Source organism: Metopolophium dirhodum, chromosome 6 (assembly GCF_019925205.1).
Source record: "Metopolophium dirhodum isolate CAU chromosome 6, ASM1992520v1, whole genome shotgun sequence".
Taxonomy (NCBI): domain Eukaryota; kingdom Metazoa; phylum Arthropoda; class Insecta; order Hemiptera; family Aphididae; genus Metopolophium; species Metopolophium dirhodum.
This window is the reverse complement of record NC_083565.1, coordinates 27,656,863-27,682,715: the sequence shown is the minus strand read 5'-3', so window position 1 is coordinate 27,682,715 and position 25,853 is coordinate 27,656,863. Positions and strand designations below refer to the sequence as shown.

The 25,853-nt window shown below is 27.7% G+C and overlaps 1 protein-coding gene across 5 annotated transcripts; it reads right to left on the bottom strand.

Moving 5' to 3' along the window:
• Positions 1-298: 298 nt before the first annotated feature.
• Positions 299-8,029, bottom strand: LOC132946837 (uncharacterized). Of its 5 annotated transcripts, XM_061016928.1 has the most exons (10): positions 7,993-8,029; positions 7,513-7,892; positions 7,114-7,296; positions 6,983-7,051; positions 6,742-6,813; positions 6,502-6,573; positions 6,263-6,334; positions 6,024-6,095; positions 5,779-5,914; positions 299-1,469 (listed from the first exon to the last, which is right to left on the bottom strand). In XM_061016928.1, exons 2-10 carry the CDS (start codon positions 7,578-7,580, stop codon positions 1,005-1,007), a joined length of 1,209 nt encoding a protein of 402 aa, XP_060872911.1. In that variant the 5' UTR covers positions 7,581-7,892; positions 7,993-8,029; the 3' UTR covers positions 299-1,004. The 5 variants fall into 5 exon arrangements, with proteins under 5 accessions (XP_060872911.1, XP_060872910.1, XP_060872912.1 ...); XM_061016927.1 differs by having other exon boundaries at positions 7,513-8,018; XM_061016929.1 differs by lacking the exon at positions 6,263-6,334 and having other exon boundaries at positions 7,513-8,018.
• Between the last annotated feature and the right edge of the window lie 17,824 nt (positions 8,030-25,853).

The window sequence follows — 25,853 nt, the reverse complement described above, 5'->3', positions numbered from 1 at the left end:
TGCACACTTATTTGAGTTATTATAATATAAATGATATTATGATGATTATAATAACACATTTGTATACATTTTAATGAACATTAATAATAATATGATTTAATAAGAGTATTTAAAGACATTTATAACCTTTTTATAAAATATGTAATTTAAATATTTATACCTTAAATCAATTTTTCTCTAGAGTTATTTTAATCCCTCAAAATTAATACCATGTATGTATTTTAAATACGGCCATTCTGACGATGTGGTTATGTGACGTCTCGCATGAAACGCAACTTATATATTATTTTAAACATGGAACTAATTGTCCAACAACATTTTTTAGGCAAACAAAATTATTCTTTTTTAAAATGGTTAAATAAGAACAGTACATGGTTTACATGATATAGTTTTTAATTGAGTACAAATGTCTAATAAATACACTTAAAAATAGGTAAATAGTAAATACAATGAATATATAATAACCCCGTATTATGCATTTAATATAAGACACTCTTCTTTCAAAAAACAAACATTTTTGAAAATATTTAATTTACATAATTTTAAGTAGATACAAAACAATATTTTCGAAAAAATAATTATATTTTTACTGGTAGTATGTTATTTTAATATATCTAAGTACTCTAAAAAACATTCTGTTTTACAATATGGGGCTAATAATGTATGTTATCATTTAAAAAGTTAATAATATAAGAAATAGTAAATAGTATATTATTTTGTTAGTAAGATCTCATTTTGAAGCAACTTGAAATTATGTAAAAAAAATATTTTTAAATTATTAATAGTTTTTTTTAAATAATAAGTGTCTTACATTACAATTTAGAAACACCCAGTTAACAAACTTTCTGTTCAAGACTTTCAATTATTTTGGTTTTAGATTCAGTAATTTTGTACAATTCTTGATATTTCTCTTTAAAGGTAGATTACAAATTAACATCTTTTTAACGATCTTCATAGTTGAGTTGACTATTGGTATTGGTAAATCCATCAATACCAAAACATTTCTAAATACTATCAACTGTTTGTAAAATACTTTGTAATTCATTTTTTGATTTAATAGGCTTGTTATATTTGTAGTCCATTCCATATATTTGTATTTTTGGAATAAGGTTATTATAAAAAATAATTTTTTTCTCAGTTTTAAAGAAACTGTCTCGTTTATAAAAAGAAGTTGTATTTTGTACACAATCATATACACTCCTCCAAAGTGCACTAGGAAGTACAATAATTTTAGAAATGTTATAAATAAATCTGTGATCGTTCACCGTAAAATCTTCTGTATCGTCATCATCAATTATTATACATTGTATAATATTTGCTTTACTATCTGTGTTAAAATCATGGGTATCTGTCTGTTCGGCTAATGAAAAACATTCTGAAATGACTGGAGTCTTTAATTCTGGATTAATTACAGTATTAGAAGACAATTTATCTGGCATTTTGAAGGTCGAAGTTGCTTCTTGTTTATACTGTAACAAACATTGTTATGATATATTATTTACAGATTTACTTGAAGTGGATGGAAGACTGGATAGGTTACATTTGAACTTTAGTAGTATTGTAATATTTATAATATTAACATAATTATTTTTAAAGTATATGACCTACTAAATATACTGATTGACGGTATTTTGTTAAAAGGAAACAAATAAAACTGATTAAATATTCAATTTTACAACATTAATTTATACATTATATAAAACTGAGACTCCATGGAACTAAAGTGTCTTATTAAATTGCTTAAACTAAATTTATATTTAATGTTATATTAATTTTAAAAAAAAAATGTGGTGTAGGCTTTTTTTAACAATTTGAATTTTATAAACGCCCTTCTAAAAACATATAATAAAAGTGGTATAAGTTCTACAAACACCCTTTTAATTGTATACAGTATTTGTATATATATACATTATATTATATTGTATCTATTAACTTGTTGGCAGGGTTGGGCACTTTTCAATTACAGTAATTTGTAATTGGTAATTAATTATTAAATGTTGATGTAATTTGTAATTGGTATAAAGAATTACAATTTTTCAATGATAAAAATTTAGAATTTAGGATTTTCTACAATGTAAAATATATAAATAAATTATATAGCATAAGTTATCGAACATTCGTCATCGATACTAAAAGATAATTTTATGATGAACATTACTACAAAATACAAATAATATAGACGTGTAGACAGGTATAATATTATACCATGTTCTATGTTCTATGTATAAATCGACAATCGTACTGTACGATGTACAAATTGTACACTCTGTGTCTACGTACAGGCTTTAGTAACCATCTCATTGTCATCCGTCACTGAATAACGTCTTTAAAATTGATAATTATTTTACTTTTTCCTTATTTATTAATAAGTAAAAATTACTAAAAAGAACGCTGATGAATTTTCTCAAAAAATATCAACCATCCAATTTTTGATGGAACATTTTTTACTATTAAGAAAATCGGTAATGATAATGTTCAAGCTCTTTGTATTTTGTGCAAAAATAAAAGTTTAACATGTTTAAACAATATTATCCTGTTGTTAAAAAATTATTTATTAATTATAATACTAATATTTGTTCGTCAGCACCGCACAGTGGGATAAAAGTAATTTTAGCACGCCAAAAGTCCAAATTTAAATGGTTTATAACGTAAATTCTTATGACACAATTATATATATTAGTTGTTTGATATTTTATTTTCATATCAACACTATCTCTAATTGTTCCCATTATCGTTATAATGAGCTCGTTAACCAAGTCAAATAATAAAACGATTTTTCGTTATCTGTGTTCATTTGAACAACCAAGTGCGATCGTGTAACATATGTGTCTATATGTACATTAAGTTATCAATATTGAGCAAAATAATTCAAAACCAAGTATGGAAGATCACATTAAAATAGGTAAGTTTCATTATTACACGATTTTAAAACATTTGTAGCTGTATAATTTAGTAGTATCAAAAACACTAATTTATTAATATTTATAAATTCAAGAACAGATATAACTTTTTTGTAACTCGTAGTAACTTTACAGTTTGATATTTTAATTATAGTATGAATACGTATCTTTTTATTTGTATACATATGGTATTCCGAAAATGTCCGATGTATCCTAATTTTAATTTTCTTCTTAGCTGGTCCAAGTCATGAAGAATCAAATACCAACTATACGTATATAGAATTGTTTTGTAAATTGAGAGAAAATAACATTTTAATTGCTCAAGCGAGTTCAAATGATAGTAGAGGTTTTTTAATGAACATATTAAAAAAAAAATATGAACGACATTCATGGTCAGAGAGTTACGAAGATAATATAAAATCATTAATACGAACTTTTAGTGTTATATTGGTACGAAAATGGAGAGCTAGCAATAGTACATTTAATGTGTTTACAAAAAAAATGTTTTATGTTTGCAAAAACAGTTTGAAATTCCAAATCAATATAATAAATAAATTAAAGAAAAAGAAGGGAGACCAAGAAAATTGTTTACAGAAAGTTCAATTCGAGGTAAGCAGCGTAAATCAGCGGCAATATGTAAAATATGCACAACACCAGAAATAACATTTGTAGCAAAATCAAAATTGTATAAGAGTGGAAAGAGAACGTTAGCTAATTTATTAGAAGAAGGTGCATCTACTCCAAAAAGAACATTGAAAATTAAGAAAGCTTTAAAAACTAAAAAAGTTATTCCTTTTTCACCACAGGAAGCTTTAGCATTTATTTTAGACAATAAACTAACAAAACAACAATATATAAATATTAGATGCGATGCAATTAAATGAAATGCCAATATATATCCTGCTTATGAACATATTAAAAAGCAAAAACAGAATGTTACCCAGAAAACTGTGTTTATACTGAACAAAGTTGTCATGTACCACTTCAAGATATTCTTAACCACACTACAAAACGAATTGTATCAAGTATAGAAATATTACATAATAATGAATGTAAAGATTTTGAAATGTTGTATAAATGGGGCTGTGATGGTTCTAGTAATCACTCGCAGTATAAACAGTCATTTCAAACTACAGACATAAGTGATACAAGTATGTTTACAGTTTCGCTAGTTCCTCTCCAACTTCAATGTATGAATAACAACGAAAAAATTGTACTTTGGTCTAATCCTAGATATTCTTCCACTCGTTTTTGTCGGGCATTAAAATTTATTTTTATGAAAGAAATAATGATAAAACAATCGAAATGTATACAGAAATTGAAGATGAAATATCTAGATTAACTAATACAATAATTTATATTAATGATATATCAATTATAAGCATAAAGCATACTCTAATTTTTTCAATGATTGATGCAAGGTAATGTTAATTTATTTTATTAATGTAGCCTATTTTTAAATAATATTTTTATCCTCAGGTTTGTAGTGCAGTAACAAATACATCATGTCAAACATGTTATACATGTGGATGTAAACAGATTAATATGGAAAACTTTAAATTTGGATTATCTATGTTACATGTTAATATACGATTTTTAGAATGCCTTTTACATGTGGCTTATCGTATAGAAATAAAAACATGGCGAGTATGTACATAAAAGTATTTAGTTATTTATATTATATAATATTATATAGAATAATGAAATTGTATTTTTAAAGGTTAGTTCATTAGTACATAAACAACAAGTAGCAGCAAAAAAAAAAGCATGTCCAAGAAAAGTTTCGATTGGAAATGGGGTTACTAATAGATATGGTGTTACAAGGTATTAGATATCTTTAAAAAAATCAGTTCAAATCAAGTTTTTAATATCAGTAGCTAATTTATTTTATTTGTCATTTAGGATCTGGCACAACTAATGACGGAAATACTACTAGAACATTTTTCCAGGAGCCTAGTAAATCTGCACAAATCACTGGAGTCGATGAAAATCTTATCACTAGATTTAGTTGTATTTTGACTACCATATCTTGGGGTCATAAAATAAATCATCAAAAATTTCATGATTACGCTAAAGAAACGGTTAGATTGTTTATGCATCTATATCCGTGGTTTTATTTACCAGCAAGTGTACACAAAGTGTTAATTCACGGAGGAGATATTATTCGTGCTGCTCTGTTACCAATAGGTGGATAATTTCAAAATTTTACTAAAAAATATAATTATACTAAAATTTCAAAATTTAAATACATTATAACCTATTTATTGGCGTGCTAAAATTACTTTTATCCCACTGTGCACCGGTAGAGAGATTGTTTTCATTTGCTGGCTTTAAAATGGCACCTACTCATTCCCGGTTGTCTGACGAACAATTAGAAAAACTTGTATTTTCAAAAGTTAATCAAAATTATGGGATTATCTAATTTTTCTATGTACCTATACTTTTCTAATGTTTTTTTGTTTTTTTTGATTTAATTTATACACTTTTTAATATAATAATATTAATAACTAATAAAATTGTAATGAAATTTTAAAATGTAATTGGTAATTGTAAGTAATTCAATTATGTAATTTGTAATTTGTAATTAAATGTTCTACAATCATGTAATTAGTAATTTGTAATTAATTACTGGTATTTTGAATAATTTGTAATTTGTAATTAATTACTTTTTTTTTTGATAATTTGCCCATCCCTGCTTGTTAGTTTATCGTTAACTGATAAAATGAAATTGGAGGGAAATTTGTTATTAAGTGTTACCAATACAAGTGATGTTCAGTTGGCTCATAGGGGGTGCTGCAATTTAATGTTTATTGTATATATTGTAATGTATCGCCTATGTTTTTGTTATTGTCTATTAAGACTTGTATATTATTATTACCTTAGTAGTTGTTAACACTGGTGTTGAAACGCTTTCAATTACAGTTTGAATATTGTCATTTGCAGTGCACGTAGGATTTTGTGTCTCAAATGGTTCAGTTTTGAGCCTCGTCATATTTTCATAGCTTTGTACCTTTCTGTAAAATTCTGAATCTATGTAATCACTTTCTTCATAATAAGCTAATTTTTTAAATATTTAAATAATTGTTAAAGAAAATCTTGTCTAATAAAATTTCATTAACTCACCTTAAATGATTTTCTTCCCTCGGTAAAAATGGATTAGTACTAGTTTCACCATCATTACTTTGAGTGGTGTAACTATATAAAAAAATAAAATATTATTGAAATTAAAAATTAAACCTAGAGAACAAGAATCATTATAGGGAAAACCATTTTTATCATAATTTTGATCAGAAGGCTGGGAAATATTATTTTTAAATAATTGTAAAAACAAAATCTTGTCTAATAAAATTTCATTAACTCACCTTAAATGATTTTCTTCCCTCGGTAAAAATGGATTAGTACTAGTTCCACCATCATTACTTTGAGTGGTGTAACTATATAAAAAAATAAAATATTATTGAAATTAAAAATTAAATCTAGAGAACAAGAAGCATTATAGGGAAAACCATTTTAATCATAATTTTGATCAGAAGACTGGGAAATATTATTTTTAAATAATTGTAAAAACAAAATCTTGTCTAATAAAATTTCATTAACTCACCTTAAATGATTTTCTTGCCTCGGCAAAAATGGATTAGTACTAGTTTCACCATCATTACTTTGAGTGGTGTAACTATATAAAAAAATAAAATATTATTGAAATTAAAAATTAAACCTAGAGAACAAGAAGCATTATAGAGAAAACCATTTTTATCATAATTTTGATCAGAAGGCTGGGAAATATTATTTTTAAATAATTGTAAAAACAAAATCTTGTGAAGTACATTTTTCATTATCTTACCTTAAACAATTAAATTCTTTTGGTAAAAATTCATTCTTGCGCATTACAACATCATTACTTTGAGTGATGTAACTATTTAAAAAAATAAAATATTATTGAAATTGAAAAATTAAACCTAGAGAACAAGAAGCATTATAGGGAAAACCATTTTTATCATAATTTTTTTCAGAAGGCTGGGGAATATTATTTTTAAATAATAGTAAAAATCAAATCTTGTTAAGTACAATTTTCATTATCTTACCTTAAACGATTTAGTTCTGTTGGTAAAAATGCATTGTTGCTCATTACAACATCATTACTTTGAGTACAACTATATAAAAATAAAAATAGTATTGAAAATGAAAAATTAAACTAGAGATCAAGAAACATTACTTGGAAAGAAAACAATTTTTGTCATAGCCTTGGGGGATAGTATCTTTTTTTAAATATCGCTTTCGTCCTGTCCTATAGTTTTCTTTTAAAAAATGATCACTACATATACGATGGGAATCGTTGCAATGATCAATTCCATACACTTTAAGCCATTCTCTTCTTTGGTATTCATTCTTAGGAAACCTATATTAAAACAAATATCAATGAATATAATTGCTAATGTTTAATGAAAAAATGAACACAAAGTGGAAATTCGCTAGGCTAAACCGGTTGAAGATCATCGCACATTATCGAGCATTGGGATAATGAACCATGTCAGTAATACGGTACTAAAATCCAGATGCAATTTTCTCACACTAGTTTGATCGAGTGAATTTCCAGAAAACAATAGATACTCACATATGATAAGTTATATCACGACGAGTGGTACTCGCAGGAGAATTATTGCACACTAGGCACTTAGGCATTATTAAAACTTAGTGCACAACAAATTATCAAAAACTTTGAAATAATTAAGTGCAAGACCAATTTGACAAGTCGGTTATTAAAGTTGGCTTTATCAATGTATCTGTATTCTATGCAGTTGGAAGGAACTAAGATGAGATAACACGATCGATGGACGTGTCACTTGTCAGCCTCGATCACTCGGTCTCGGAATGTAAACGACACGTACTGCGTTCCGATACTTGTGTTTTGGTGTGTACGTTTTCTCGTAGATCCATAGAATAGCGAAGTGACTGGGTCTTCCGTGTCGCGGTGTCGTCCTTTTTAATGGTATGCTGTAAGTATATTATATATTATGTTTACATCACCGAGCACTTTATAAATTACACGAATGAAACCAAGAAAGTAGTTTGAGTTGTAAACAAGTCTTCATACCACAACGTCAAAAACCGGCGTTCTATTTCAATGACGCGTACTACGTATTGTTTATCACGGTTATCACGTTTATATTATCAGTGCAGGTTTATCGTGCACGGCCGTAGATAATATGATATCTACAACCGTTGTAGCCCGAAAGAAAAATATTATCATATCTCAGCTTGGAATAAACAAAAATCGCATTACCTATCACTCCGGCCACCGAATTTGATTAAATGATAAATTGTATACCAGAACGTCGAGAACCCCTAGAGTGTAATATTTTTTTAAAAATATTTTTCATCAAACTAACGATGGTTGTAAATAATTAACATTCGTAATGGCTGTCGATAGGTAGATATTATGCTATGCACAATAATTACTATATTAATACACGGAAAACTGGAATGCCTACCCATCAGTTATCATAATGTGGTAATAATTAATGTAGGTACAATATTATAAAAAAAAACGAAAAGATTTTGGTATAGGTACAACCATTAATAATCATTGTCATTTATTATAAGGGCTGTCGTCGATAGGTACTCTATAAATATTATTTATATTGTTTAATAAAATTTTAATTGAAAACTTATAGGGCTGTATCGTTTTAGAATTCTATTCATATTTCAGGCTGGGTTCATTTAAAAAAAATATTGTGTGTAATATTGTTTGCTGTATTGTTTAACATATTTTATAATTAAGAAATAAAATTTAAAACTTATAAAAAACGACTGTATTTCTATACTTTTAAGTGGTGAATATTATATAAATATATATATAAAACATTTGTATTTTACAACTAGATTATTCTAAATATCTATAACCTATATTTTAATAACAGAGAAAACTATGAATTACGGTATAAATGTATAATGCACTATTTTTTATATATAATATAGCAGTATTTAGGTAGGTCGGTATTTTTGTACTACAATTATTATTATAATATAAACCTAATAGGTTTATTTTAAGTCTTAATAATATTTAATAATTATTACTTATATATAAATAATTGTGTTAAGCAAAACCACTTGTTTAAAATGCTTTAAACGCACGCTTACATCATTTTTAAATACATTTTCCTACTCTTCCCGGTCGTGGTCGAAAGAAACAAATACACGGACCATATTTATTTGGTGACACTTTACCATGTCCAACGTGGTCGTGGCGATTTCCTTGTTGTACACGATTTTGTTGGATTGGTCGCGGTTGAGCGATCTGTTCACATTCCCTTTCGTGGAAGTGTTGCCGATAAAAACAACAAATGGGACTGTTTACGTGTGCAAAATAAATATTGTATACGCTTTGCCCTAGTACATCGCACATTTAGAAATATGTTTCTTGAACGTGACGTTTATGTATTCCATGGTCGTCGTGAAGGGACATTTTCAGATACTCGAAGAACACTGAACAGGTCGAAGAAGCGATGACAACCGAGGACGAAAAGAAATTAAAGATCAAACACCATCAATATGTGTTGGAAGGTGTTGTGACCAATGCACTGTAGGTACTTATAGTTTATATAAGTGTACCTATATACTTAGTGACATTTAACTTAAACATTCCGTCGGACAAAACAAATATTTAAAATGGATTCAAGTTTCCTATTAATTCCAATTTAGCCACCTAATAATCTTGAATAAAATTGAATCCCCAAAAAATACCTACTAGACATTTTATCAAAGAAAGAAAATGAAAGATAGACTTTATATTATGAATTTAATTTAATTAATGGTATATACAACTTTATTAAACCATTTACGTCATTAATTTACAATAATAAATTAATATATTATATAATAATAAAATATCATGATCTATGCAATTTAACTGACAATGGGGATGTGTCTATTACGATTATAAAAACTAATATCAGCCTTAGAACCAATTACTAATTAGTAACTAAGCCACCACAATTGTTTATGAATTAATCTATTATAATACCTTTAACCTAAATCGTATAGATATTATTTAAATATCATTGACCACATCATATAGGTACACTAAAGCATAAATTAATAAGAGACCAAATCAAAAAAGTTTTTATAACTTAGGTACAATATCAATACTATAAACCTACCTACTTTATTTTTGGGTTTTTTAAAGATATGAACACAGTATATGAAAAACCATTATTAATAATAATAGAAGGTTTCGTACTATTGGCTTATCTGGCTGTACAATGATTCAAGTCATACGGGCAGTGGCGTGGTGAACTAAAAATTTCCAGAGGCAAGTTACAAATATCCCAAGTATTTATGCATAATAATGTATTAATATAATATAGCAAAATTTCAGATCGTTATTGACTACCTATTGAGAATATCATATTAAATTTAATAGGGGACCCACTGGCTACCAGCCACCCCTCTATCAAAGAAAAATTTCAGAGGCCATGGCCTCTGAAATAAGCTGTTGCCACACCACTGCATACTGGTGTGTAGTGTGTACCTAATAGTAATAATGTATTTGATTAATTGTATTAATAGATGATAAATATTTTTAAACTATGTGGTTATAACTACTAAATTACTTCAAACATTTTGTATTTTATAGAATTTTGTAAAAATTATTATTCTGTAGAATATGCATTGAAAACATTACCTTTCTACTTAATTCATATAACAAAAAAATTATATATTAACAAATCGTTCTTAATTAAATTTTAAAAGAATAACAAACAATTTATATTTTGATTTTTTAGTGTAGCTCTGAAAAAAAAGTGAATATTGATGACATTTTCACTGAATGTTAATATTCGCAATTTCTATGCACCATGAAAATTTAATACAAGGTTCCTTATAAGTTGTTATAATAGCAGTTAATAATTATTAATGATGTATAGGCATGATTTTTTTTATAATTTGTATTTAAAGTTTAAATGTTAACAACAACATTTATCAAAATATTGAAAATTTTCAAATTTATTATAGTTAAAAAATGTTAAATTATTATAGCTAATGATTGAAAATTTAAGACCAGAATTCTCATAGATAATTCATAATGTAACCAAAAATTCTAAAAAATATATAAACACAGTTATTTTTTTTACAGACATTTTAAGATCAAATTTGGATGAAATCACATATTAAAACCAAGAATAGTGATTTTTTGTAATTTAAAATTATTTTTTGGGACGAGATGTTTGTGGTGGTTTTTACCTACTGCGAATTAGCCGTAAGTCGTAACTCTGTTAAGTATGTGGTTAGGTATAACAACTTAACATTTTCAATAATTTAATATTTTATAGAATTTTGTAAAAATGATTATCCTGTAGTATGTGCAGTGCAAATATTATTTTTCTACTCAATTCTTATAATAGCAATTTAAATATTGATATAATATTGTTCTACATTAAAAAAAAAAAAAACATAAATTTATATTTTAGTTTTAAAAGAATAAAATAGTACCTACCTACTTTATTTTTACAATATGACTATATAACAGCAATTAATTATATGGAACTTAAGTTATTAATTATACCTGTATTATTTGTAAGGTTTTATTGATCAAATAATATTCTAAATATATTATAATATTGGTACTTTGAAGGGGTAAAAAGTCAATTTAATTTTTTACGAGCATTTGGAGTTAGACATTGGTTGTTCACCCGTAAATTAACAAATTCTCATACAACGATTTTCTTATTTTGTTGATATTAAAAATTTTTTAACTTAGATAGGGTAGGTAACTATTATAAATTATTATACCTACAACACGTCGACGTCGTACGAGCTCGTTATCGTCCCTAAAAGCCCAATCAAATCTACTCTGCGGTGACCAGAATTTTTTTTCGTGACATGTGTTTAATTTTTTTTTGTTTTATTACACGTGCCTACTGTGTTCTAAAATGTACCTACCTACTTTTTGAATAGCAATCGAAATAAAAAATCTTTTGTAACGAATGCCTTTCGATTTCTAAAGACTGTATTATTCTTTGTGGAAAACTAAAAGGAAACATAAATAAATTGACTAACTACCTATGTATTAAGAATAACTTGATATTTTGGTAAAAGCATTAGGTAATAACGAGAATAATGTTTAAATATTTTTAACGAAAAAACGATGAGAGTTCAGTATCTTTTTAAAAAAAAAATTGAACCCCTGTTGAAATTAATTTTCAGTTACAGCTTTGAGAAGGTATATGAGTGGTTTTCTGTATAAAAAAATCCCGATGAGTGAAATAGAACATAGAAAAATAAATCATTAAGCAAAAAAATAATTTTAAATCGATATATTGGCATGTCCATGCGCGTACGAGAATGGTAACATTGAATAATTTCAATCACGATAATAATCATTAATTACAACTAACAATATAGATGAATAAAAAACCACTAATTAACATTAATAATTACAACTAACACATAATATAGATCCCAGGCGGCTGAAATGGGATTAGAAATTGCCTAAATGTTGCCCCTTAAATAATACCCGTAGCGAGGCACCTAAGTAAAATATTGTAATCGTATCCCCGTGTCTTATATTTTACTTTCACACTGCATAGACACCGCGGATGCATAAATTATACTGGCTGCACGTGCCAAGTACTATGGACGATGGATCAGTATAAGTTGGTATTGGGCCGTATAACTGCAGCTGAGAGAAACCGAAACAAATCATAATAGTATATTGTAACGCCATGTTATATAACTTCAAAATTTAAAGGGTATTGAATATTATAAATATTCCCGCGCAGGCCGAACGACCGCGACGTAAATACTCGTAAATTACACAAAACTGTGTATAAGGACTGTGTGACCCCCGGTATAGGGGGTCACACAGTATAGCGATGTCCTCCGTAGACGATGTAAAATTATAAATAAGTACGTGGCATTGCAGGTCGTGTAAAAAGTTTGACGTTTAAATAATTATAGAAAATGACAATATAAACATTCAGTAAAATTTTTATGTATCCACGGTTATTCATTTTTGAATAACAATAAAATAACAAAACTGCTACAAGAGAAATCTAGTGAATATCAAATATTGTAAAAATATGAACTTCAAACGCTTATAACAATTTGTTTCATAATAAATAATTAATACAATGTATGTATGTAATAAAATGTTCATTACCGAACGTTTTTGTAAAATCGAAAAATTCTATATATCGAAGTTTATTTCAGTCCCCCGAATTTGGAATTATCGAGTGACGAATGTATTTAATGCAACGTACTGATAATTGATAAATACCTTGTGGGGGATAGGTATGCTAGGATTTAGATATTATACACTTATACAAGACAGTTAGATATAATACCGAATACAATAAAATCTATTATTATAAACCTACCAGTACTTAACTTGTGATTGTGGCGGCGTACATATCTGAGCAATATACCTAGGAAATTTTTTAAATTTATTTATATTTTTAATTTTAGATTCTGAGTGGAACGATGAATGTATTGATTTTACAATGATGTGTGTTTTTTTTTTAATTTTTAGTTTTTAAATTTATTTTTGTGTCTGTCATACCCATACGGTTTGTATTTCAACAGTATCTTGTTCGATGGGAAAGTAAATCTAGTTGGTGCATTCAGGAGGTAAAATTTTAAAATTCCCAATAGTTTTCAAAAGCACCGGGAAAAACAAAAGAAAAATTAAGGAAAAACGGGAATTTTTACGTAAAATCGGTTTTCCTCCAAAATCTGATGAATTCCAAAACAAATGAACGTAAAAAATAAAATAAATACATGAAATTTTCACTGGTTGTTTATATTTAATTTTTCTATACACGATAAAATTTTCAAAATATTTAGGAACATTTTCAGTTTTCAATTTTGTTAGTCTTTTTTTTCTATGAATGTCAGTAAAACTTTATTTGTTAGGTAAAACAGCTTGACAATTGAATGCAAGGCTCCTACTATATTGTTACAATGACATTTGAAAAATATTAAAAATCCTTAGTTACGGTTTTTATTTATAAGTATTTAAAAACTTAAGTTCAAATCTTGACAAAATACGGAAAAATCATGAAAATTAGCAAATTATTTTGAGTTGAGAATTCATAAAAATTTTTCTTTTTAAATCTAAGATTTGAAAATGTTATACAAGATTACCCATGAATTTGCCTTTATCAAAAAAAAATGTCTACAAGAAAGTCAAATTAAATTTTTATGAGCGTTTGAAATTCATATTTTTCCAACATTGGATATTCACTCGATTTCTCATGTAGATACGTTAAAATTTCACTGAATGTATATTTTATCAATTCCTATATTTGATAAAATTTTCAAAATATTTTGACTCGTTTTGAGCTATTTACGGATAATTTCAAATTTCAAATTTATTTATTTTTTCTATGAATATCAATAAAGTTTTATCTATTTGACCAAAAATCGTTAAAATGTAATACAAGCCTCTATTGTTTATATTTTCATTTGCTATACACCATACAATTTTGAAAATATTTTGAATTTTTATCGTGCTGTTTATGGACATTGGACATCAGTTTTCAATTTTAGATTCTAAGTAGAACGATATTTTAATGACGTGTTTTTTTTTATTTTTTATTTTTTTTTGTGTCTGTCATCACCTTTTAGGACAGTAAAAATGATTGGATTTTCTTCAACAGTATCTTTTCAGATAGGAAAGTGAATCTAGTTGGTACTATGGGGGGTCAAAAGTAACATTAGTTTCAACATTACAATTCCAGTAGTTTTCAAAAGCGCCGTGAAAAACTAAAGCAAAATTAAGGAAAAACAAGAAGTTTTACACAAAATCTGTTTTCGAAAAAATCGATTTTGGTTTTAGGTGCAAATCTTAAACAAATGACCATAGATACATGAACATTTTACTGAATGTTTATATTTTTATTTTATTAACACCATACAATTTTGAAAACATTTTGACTCTTTTTAAGCTGTTTACGGACATTGTCAGTTTTCAATTTTTTTAGTTTTTTTTTTCTTTAAATGTCAATAAGGCTTCTGATATATTGTATAATTGAAAATGTAATAATTATTTTGTAATTAAAAATGTATAAAATGTTCAAATTTTATAGCTAGGGATTGAAATTTAAAACAAGGCTCCACGTAGATAGGTTATATATAAATTACTTTAATCACAATAATTTCATCAAATATAATTGGTAATATCATAGGCTGACTGACCGTTTTCACTCAGAATCGTTTTACTTATACAATGATATTATATCATTGAATTCAAATTTAACACCATCCATTACTTGTAACCTACTGAACAGCAGAGTGACATCCACTTACTCACTTTTTTCAGTCCTGTGAGTCAATAATTATAATATATTGTACTTGTGTGAGTGTACGCTAATTGCCACTATATTATATAATATTAATCATTTGCTCGAATCGCCACCGATATTATTACGCCAAGTGGGCAACTAACTTACGATTATTAATAATACAAAATTCGATTTAATAAGATCTGAAATGGCTTGGATTCAACATTACGTTCCCCCATAACTTATTGAGTTGTTCTTATAGATAAAACATCACCGGGATAATCATGTTTCTACAATTTTTTTAATTTTTTTAATTGTTTTATAATATTATGAGTCGCAGTGATAAGTAGCCGCGTTCAACCACGTCACGCAAGGCGTAATGGCTGGTTCTGATATTATATTATTGAATTCAAATTTAACACCATCCATTACAGTGACTCACTTGTAACCTACTGTACAGAAGAGCGACATTCACTTACCCACCTTTTTTTTTCATTATTTATTATATGAGTTATTTCCACAATTTTACACTAAGTACTTTTAATGAGTAGTTTTTAGTTATAACAAATTAGTCAAGTATATATTATGTTTCATCTACTTTCATCTACTTGATCATATAGTTCCTATATAAATAAATAATACTTAATATATTCATATGCAATTTATGCCAATAACTAAAATATTACCATATAACACTATACACTCCACCACGGCACTCGATGATGTTACTAAAATGAGAATATTCCAAATGGTAGTACAATAGTACACTGTTTTAAATATATTTATGTAGGTTAAATAATATACTATAACTATCTATATAATAGCATTGATTATAAATACTATAGATCGGTCACCGACATGGTGCGAAAAATTGACGAAAAATGGATGAAACGCTGTCATTGGATTTAACTGATAGGAAATTAATTCGAGAAATTATAGGATTTTCATAACTTTCACTGCAAAAAAATGTCATGAAAATGTACATCACTATAGGCTATCAATATTCAGGTATTGTGAAATGACTGCCGACTGGCCATTTTTTTTTTAAATTTATCTTATTTATCTCAATGGCAGTCGAATAATATTATTTACCTAGTTGCTGACTGTAGAGTCAACCACCGCCGAAAAAGCAAACTTAGAAAACCGAAAGTAATTCACATACATGATACATCAATAATTTATCGGATTTTTGTAATTACAAGGTATATTCTATAAAATGTTACGATACAATTACATGAAGTGTATTACTCACGTATATTATTGTGGTTTTTGAGGATTGATAGCAAAGCGCGCTCGATGTTGATAATTCAGTGTGAATCGACTAATGTATTTCTTGTATTTTCTTGTATTTCTAGTAGCTTATGTACTTCTGCGACGATCCTCTCTCCTTGAATCTAATAAAAAAAAGATGAACGTCATGATCATTACTGTTTTTTTTATCACCAGACTAGCATGGAAATAATTTAGTAAAACGTTTACCTGTTCTAAGTGAAGTAATATAAACTATACTCGTGACCGTGTATAAAAAAACATCGCAGTATTAATCGCACGGAATTGGTTGACGTTGTACGTTCGACGTTCGATCCGTTAGCGAACAATAAGCAATCTGGTTCACTGGGTGTAGTGGGAATGTTGTGAAGATTGTGAATGTTGTACTATGGTGGGGATCTTGTGATCAGCGGGCTGCATGGCACCAGCACCCCACGGACACTCCTACCCATTGGCCGCCCGCACCGCCACCACCACATAAAACACATCATTAGCGCACGATACATATAGATAAATATCAAATTACTATAGGTACAGTGTGATATTCAATTATTCGATGAAAAAAATTCATATTGGTAATTCTATTTTTATGTTGTAAAAATTACACGAAAATCAAGTAAATAAAACTAAAACGTATATTACAGAATCTTAAGACTTTTTTAGCTGTAATGTTTTTTTATATTATTTAATTCTGTATAATTGTTACTCAACATATTTTGTCATATATCCAACCGTACGTTGTACATATTTAAAAACCAAAAAAATCCAATTTCGTTAAATAGGTATATACAATATTTTGTAAATTAATGAGTTTTCTTAAAAATAAATGGACTTACGAGAATTTAGTAATTTATTCTTAAAAATTAATTTGCGCCGAATACGATGGTGTAATTATAATTTAAATATGATTTTTATTTTTTTAATTATAATTATTCATGTAATATCATAGGCTGACTGACCGTTTTCACTCAGAATCGTTTTTCTTATACAATGATATTATATCATTGAATTCAAATTTAACACCATACATTACAGTGACCCACTTGTAACCTACTGTACAGCAGAGAGACATCCACTTATCCACCTTTTTTTACTAATAACCTTATAAATTATTATAATCCTGCATGTATTTCTGTAAATTACGTATTACCTTTTTAGTTCAACTTGGGCCACTATTATTCGACCATGGTCTAAATTATAACTAGGATAAATTTAAGTTCATTCCATTTAAACAAGACTAACTATAATACAATTTTATCTAAATAGCGCGTCTCTATCTGCTAATAATAATAAATGGATTTAACAATAATAAGATGGTTAAACATAAGGGGTATTTTAGAATTTTTAAATATAATGGCATATAATATAGTGATAAAAATATGACCAATGTAATTTAATTTAATTTGATTTTAAGAAGGTAATATATATTAATAAAATAGGTAACTAGTATAAAATATTAATAAAAATAAAGGTGGGTGAGTGGATGTCGCTCTGCTGTACAGTAGGTTATAAGTGAGTCACTGTAAGGGATGGTGTTAAATTTGAATTCAATGATATAATATCATTGTATAAGAAAAACGATTCTGAGTGAAAACAGTCAGTCAGCCTATGATATTACCAAGTATATTTGATGATATTATTGTGAATAAAGTAATTTATATATAACCTATTTACATGGCGCCTAAGAGCCTTGTTTTCAATTTTCAATCCTTAGCTATAAAAGTTGAACATTTTATAAAATTTTAAATACAAAATAATTATTAAATTATAAATTTGATAAAGTTTTAACTTTAAATGCTTATAAAAAAAAATTGTGCCAATGTATTTATAATATTTTTTAACTGCTATTAGAACGATATATCAGGAGCCTTATATTAAATTTTCACGCTTTTTTACCCAACAAATAAAATTTTATTGATATTTATAGAAAAATTTAAAACTGACAATGTCCATACACAGCTCAAATATAGTCAAATTACTTTCAAAATTTTATCGTGTATAGAAAATGCTAATACAAACATTCAGTGAAGTTTTCAAGTATCTACAGTCATACGTTTTTTAATTACAACAAAATAAGAAAATCGTTACATGAGATATCGAGTGAATATCAAATGTTGTAAAAATATGAATTTCAAACGCTCATAAAAATTTAATTGTAAACATTTTTTTTTGATAAAGGTAGACAAACTTATGGATAATCTTGTATTACATTTTCAAATCTTAGATTTAAAAAGAAAAATTTTTATGAATTCTCAACTATAAATAATTTACCAATTTTCGTGATTTTTCCGTATTTTGTCAAGATTTAAACTTTAAATGCTTATAAATAAAAACTGTTTCTAAGGATTTTTAATTTTTTTCATCTGCCTTTGATACAATAACCTAGGAGCCTTCCATTAAATTTTCAAGCTTTTTCACCCAACAGAGAAAATTGTATTGATATTTATAGAAAAAAAATGGAAACTGAAAATGTCCGTAAACAACTAAAAATAAGTCAAAATATTTGGAAAATATTATGGTGTATAGAAAATGCTAATATAAACGATCAGTCAAAATTTCATGTCCCTACGGTCATTTATTTTAGAGTTACACGAAAAACCAAAATCGATTTTCTCAAAATCATGTTTTGCGTAAAAATTCCCGTTTTTCCTTAATTTTTCTTTTGTTTTTCACGTCACTTTTGAAAACTACCGGAAATGTCTAACCCCTCAAAGTACCAACTAGATTCACTTTCCTATCAGAAAAGTTACTGTTGAAGAAAACCCAAGCATTTTTACTGTCCTAAAAAGTGATGACAGACACAAAAACACTTCATTATAAAATCAATACATTCATCGCTTCGCTCAGAATCTAAAATGATAATAGTAATAAGTAAATTAATAAAAAAAATAATATACCATAAAATAATAAAGCATAAAGTTGGATTAATAATTTATAGAAAAACTGAAGAATAAATAATATAAGTAAGTGTTATAGATATATCATAAATGTTTATGTATATGAAACTATATAAATTATGTTTCAGAAATTAAACATGAGGAAACGTCAAAATAAAATAGCCTACATAATATAACCAATACATTTAAACTTATAATTTATAAACATAGGCGAAAACACACCAGTATCTTTGGAATACTCACTAACACTACAAAATAAAAATATAAATAACGATCTTAGTTATTTTGTTGTAATTTATAATATTTATTTAACATACGAGCTATAATAAAATATAATAATAGTAAAAATGATCACTGACAAACCGTCACCGCTCAGAATCGTTTTTTGGTATACAATGATGTTATTGTAAACCACTGTGTGACGGGGAGTATAAGGGAGTATAAGGAGTACAATGATGTTATATCATTAAATCCAAATTTAATACTATCCATATATTTTATAGTGACCCATTTGTAACCTACTGTACAGCAGAGTGTCATCCATTTAACCCCCTTTTTTTATAGTTATTTCATGTTCAAATTTGGACGAAATTAAATTTTAAATAACCAAGAATAACTATAATTTATTACTTGAAACTTCTCAAGTATATTATTACATACAAATAATATTATATTCACTCTATTTACCAGATACCGTAATAGTTATAATAATATCACATGAATATATTTTTTAAATTACCTATTTAACAAAATAATTTTCACAATCGTTGTTATACGTTTAAGTGATATAATATTTTTTTTGTCATGTCTTCCTGTAACACCCTTATTAGTTATTATAAACAAATATACGATGATCGTGTGCCTATAAACTGATTGGAAAAAAAAAACATTTAACAACATTTTCCGTACAAAAATTTGTATTACGTCGATGTTAGTAATAATATTACTAAAGATCAATAGTGGTATGAATATAGTGGTTTGCCCGGTAATAAATTCGGTGACACCCCGCCTCTGCATTGTGACTTTATTTCGTTATTGTTGTTCAGCCTCCTGACGGTCAAATGTGTACAACAGACTCGTTCGGCGATAGAATTTTGATGGAAATAATATAATATTGTAAGTAGCGCGAACACCTGCATGGTAGTAAAAATCTGTCCAGAAATTTCGTGTTACAGGTTTTGTGTCGGTCGGGCGTAGGTACATTGCAACAGATTCTGTTACTGAACAGAAACCTGTTTTATTCACTGCAGACTGCAGTATCCAAAACAACTATAATTGATAAATTGGTTGTAAAAACCAAAATTTGTTTAAACAATTAATTTAATAAATAATAAAATAAAATTGAGATATTATAATTGATTATGGTTAGGTGTATAATTCGTCAATACTCAATAGGCATATCAACAAGAAATTATAATAATATATATTATGAGTGATGTGTCTCAAATATCTATTTATTATTTTTAAATAATCGACTTAATTTTTTAAAACATTTTTTGGTTGAATGGGCTGAATTGCCGGCAGTCGCGTATGTGTGCAACAAATATTCCCCCCCCCCCCACCTACCTTCTGCTGCAGTCACTAACCTGCCACCACACACCACATGGAGCACCCTTGGAGCCGCCACCGCACACCCTACACATTCAGCCGCCGCTACCCTGCCACTCCACACCTCTACTCAGGGGTCGCCACCGCTACCCTGCGCACACTCTTATCCATAGGGTCGCCGAAGACCACCACCACCGCTCACCACTACCCATTCGGCCACCACACACCCAACCTATTCAGCCGCTGCTACCCTGCCACTCCACACCCCTACTCATGGGGTCGCCTCTGCTACCCCGCGCACCCTCTTACCCATTGGGTCGCCGAAGACGATGCATACATACATACATACACACATGATTATCACAAACTCCTGAACATATTAAATAATTTACATAATATTATATCGGTATTTACATATCAATTAGACTCATTGTTAGCATACGATACACATCTTTATACATATACATATAAATATCATATGACCATACACTAAAAAAATATTATGTAAAGGAAACGCATACACGATACCATATGGTATTATAATATATTCCGTATCCGGGCCATTAGCTACTCGAATTAGTTGTTATTTTTTAAATGTAATAGGTATATAAACACTATTCTAAATAATAATCAACGTAAAACTTGTGTAACGTTTTATATTTGAATTGTAAATAACATTACGGAATTTATTCTTCAAATGTGAGTCCTGACTATAACATCAAAACTAAGTCAAATGCCAAATTTTGACTTTGCTATTCGGTTTTCGGTATGCTTAATTACATGTGTTAAAACGAAAAAAATTGTCCAAAAAAGGGAGTATTTTAAAATTGTAAATTGTTTGTATATCTCAAAATACTCATAACTCACTTTAAATTTGAAATATAATAAAATGCTTACGGATATTGCCTGGATAATAATCTTACATTTAAATTCTATAAGAGGTAAATTTACTCTAATATTTAAACTAACGGAGCTGTAAAAAGTGTATATTGGACAAAATATCGAACGGAGGACGTTTCTGCCTGATGTAGGACAGTTGGCAACATTTCACACTGCTGAAACAGCTTCTTTCACCACACCACCTGCCCTGTCATCGGATCGATTTTTGTATACGATTCACCCCTATTGATACACCCCTATTGATACACTCCTCGTGCACGAATTTTCGAACAATACAACTCACTGTATGACTGTATGACAGATGTTTAGAGTACCCACCGAAAGCAGCTGCAGCGCGAAATGGACGCATCCCGGTCGTGTTCTTAACGTATATAAAAATACTAATACTATTAGTTTTAATTTACACGAGTCAAATGGCTAAAAGACCGATAGAATAATATTGAATATAGCCGGGATGGCCAACATTTTTTCGATTTAAGATCTACCTAGGTGGTTTGTGGGTATAGCTTATCCGTTGGCCGTTTAACCTAGCCGTTAGCCACCGCTGGAATGTAGACTACCTACCTATATATATACCTAGTACCTACACAAAGAGAGATTTACCTACTTATATTGTTATGTTCCAATGAATCAGCCGGTCGAATGTATACTACTACCTGATGCATTTGGTGATAGAGGGAAAATATTATACAGATTAATCCGAAATATATGTATTTAATAACTGTGTCTACTAAATGACAAATGTACAAGAATAATTAATAAATTCTTACGAGGAGATCGTCCAAGATCTACCAGTCGATTTTGATCGACCGTTTGGCCACCCCTGGAATGTATACTACCTATATATACCTTACAAAACGAGTTGTACCTATACCTACATTGTAACGTTCCAGCCGGTTGGATGTGTGCGATTACCTGTTGTATTTGGTAATAGAGGGAAAAATATTATACAGGTTAATCTGAAATATATGTATTTAATAACTGTGTCTACTAAATGACAAATGTACAAGAATAATTAATAAATTCTAACGAGGAGAATAGCTTTTCTATACATAGGTACTGAATTATTAGAACTATGTAGTAGGTACGAAAAGTATACAAAATTGAAAATTACGATACAAATTCAATCTTTTGATTTATTAATACAGATAAGGTATTATACATATTACACAGACCAAGTCTCCAGTTAGTGTAGACTAAATGTATTGAGAAAATTAAAAATTAATAATTCTATAATTTAACAATTTAATCAAAACAAATAAAAATAAACGTATTTCACTGGACACTGATAATCACATCATAGTTACACAAAAACTGAAATACGAAACTCGGTATTGTAAATCTTGCGTGCTGAGAGAGACGAGAACGAAAAGTGAACCCATGTGGGCTATGACTATTTTGTCTACTGACAATATTGACTGTTTATAAATATAAGCATTTGAAATATAAATATACATGAGCATAACCCAATTAGTTTTAATTTAAAAATAACCTATTTATGCCAAAAATATTTTACAATATGTATGTTCTTGAGAATTGTATATGTTATAATATAATTGGCAATTGCTATATCTATATATAATTGAGTTATTTTTCTTGAAGAATTCTGATTGATTAAACAAGAAATTAATTTAACTAACTTGTAGTTCGCTATTTTAGTAAATGGTTATGTAATATCAATAATAATTTTTATTTTTATTCTATATATTATTTAATTACTTATAAATTAACTTATCTTGAATTTTATTAAAAGTAACCCGTTATTTATTAAATTTAAATCCATTAAAATAAGTTAAGTTAAAAATTAAGTTAATGAAAATTAAATTTTAAAAAGTTAATTTAAAAGTTAAAATTAACTTTACTTTTAACTTTTTAACATGTTTATGCCCAGGCTTGCGAACTTTCGACATTCACGCGTGGCTGGCTTTCGACGGTATTGCCAGAAACCTTCAACCGGAAGAGATAATCGGCTATCGAATCCAGCGTGATGTGGGTCTACAAGCCCGAGATGGTCGTGAACTATTTGGAGGCGATGGTTCCAAAGAATCTCCCACGATATTACTTTGATCCGGTTTGGACGCCGAGGATTTCACTGAGGGACGTCTACACACGACAGGCCGTACCGATGACAAGTACCAAACAAATAACAATTGATCTTCCCCGATATCAATTTCCCCATCGGTTGGTCTACTTTAATAATAATATTCAAACGTACAATATACACTACAGCCGTGTAGTTGAAATTAAATCTCTTTACGGCGTGGAACGATGATAGGCATAACAATTTATTATTTTATTGCCATGACAGATTTCTTGGGTCCCTCAATCAGCTATTTAATTAATAATAATTTTCGTTTATAATATTACCCACACAATTATTCAGGTCCAATAAATTCCTTATTCTGTTATGTTATGATATGATTATTAATGTTTAGTTTAGTGTTTTCTTAGGTCCATCAGCAAGATTAAATACGATGAATGCCAATGGTTTTTTTTTTAAATTAAATTTTATAATTATCTTTGTATACTTATATTTTTTTTATATAATTTATAATGATAATTTTTTCTAACGATAATTTTCATACTCAATCTACCTACTACATAATTTTTATACGTGTATTTTTTAAAAATATTATTTGATTACTTAAATAACACGACTGGAAACGCTAATAGAATGATAAATATTGTATTTCACTGGTTATTTTTAAAATTGGTCTAAATTTGAAATTGTTAATATTACTTAATGATTGTGTGCTAAACATTTTTCATAGTATAGATTTTCAACTATAAATAATAATTGGTTTTGTCACTTTATGTACTTATCTATATCTTTGTATCCCTAAAACAAGGTTAGGAAAAAAAAATAATGATTACAAATAAATATAATATTAATTATTTCCTCATTTAAAAACGGTTTCGACTCAATTATTTCCACATAATGTTTTCCGAAGATACGCAAGTATAATATTGGAAAAAACCAAATTTAGCTGGGTTCAACATCAGAATATTAGATTTAATACGCATAAAAGTAAGAATAAGGTTATAAATGTGTTAATTTTAAGTTGTAAGGTTTAAGATTAAAAAAAATTCATTATGTATAGTGTACCCACGATAAATAGTAGGTCGTCGTGTAGGTTTTCGTTCAAGATATAAACAATATTGTCAATTAAATGCGTTACATTTATTTTTACGACATCCACTAAAACATAAACATTTGTTTAAAACTGTTTTTTTTTTGTAATTTAGGTGTTTAAAAAATTGTCACAATATTGTGACAACGAATTGTAAAACTAAATTCTATATTTCAACAATAACTTTTTGAAATATTGTTTTATTTAGGTTCAATATATGAATTATATAATATGTTAAGTGATAAAAATAATTTTAGGTAACGCAAATGAAATTTAAATATTTAATTATATATTTGAAGTTATGAGTAACGTAATTTCATTACATTTTAAAAGTAATTTACCCAACACTGATTAAGTGTATTAATAGAAACATATTTTTATAAAAAGAGTTATGTGTTTCATATTGAAAAAAATGAACATCAAATATACTAGTGTTAATAATTTTTCATCGTCTTTTAAAGTTATATTTGTTTATATAAATAATTCAAATAATAAATAATTTCAAAAAAATAATCGCCAATTATCAATTATTAATCATAGTCCGTGATTATAAATAATAGTAATTAATATTAAAATATTATAATATCTTCACATTCAATTATTTTGTCATAAGTCAATACGTCATAATATAATATATTACTAATCAACAACCGTTAAAAATCTGGTTTGCAGCATAGATTAAATCATAGTACTTTAAGTTTGCAGTGCGGATCCATCGCGTTTGATTAGTATAAACTTTTAATTGTTTAAATAGGAGAATGTGAAAATATATACTTTATACAAGAATCGAACAACAGCAAGTGGTAACACAGATTTATACTGCTATACTAGATGCCCGAATTTATATTCTACCGTCTGTGGGTTTTTGTAGCTAAAGGTTGGGTAATGTTTACAATCTGTTATCAATATTATAGTATTTAATAGATACAA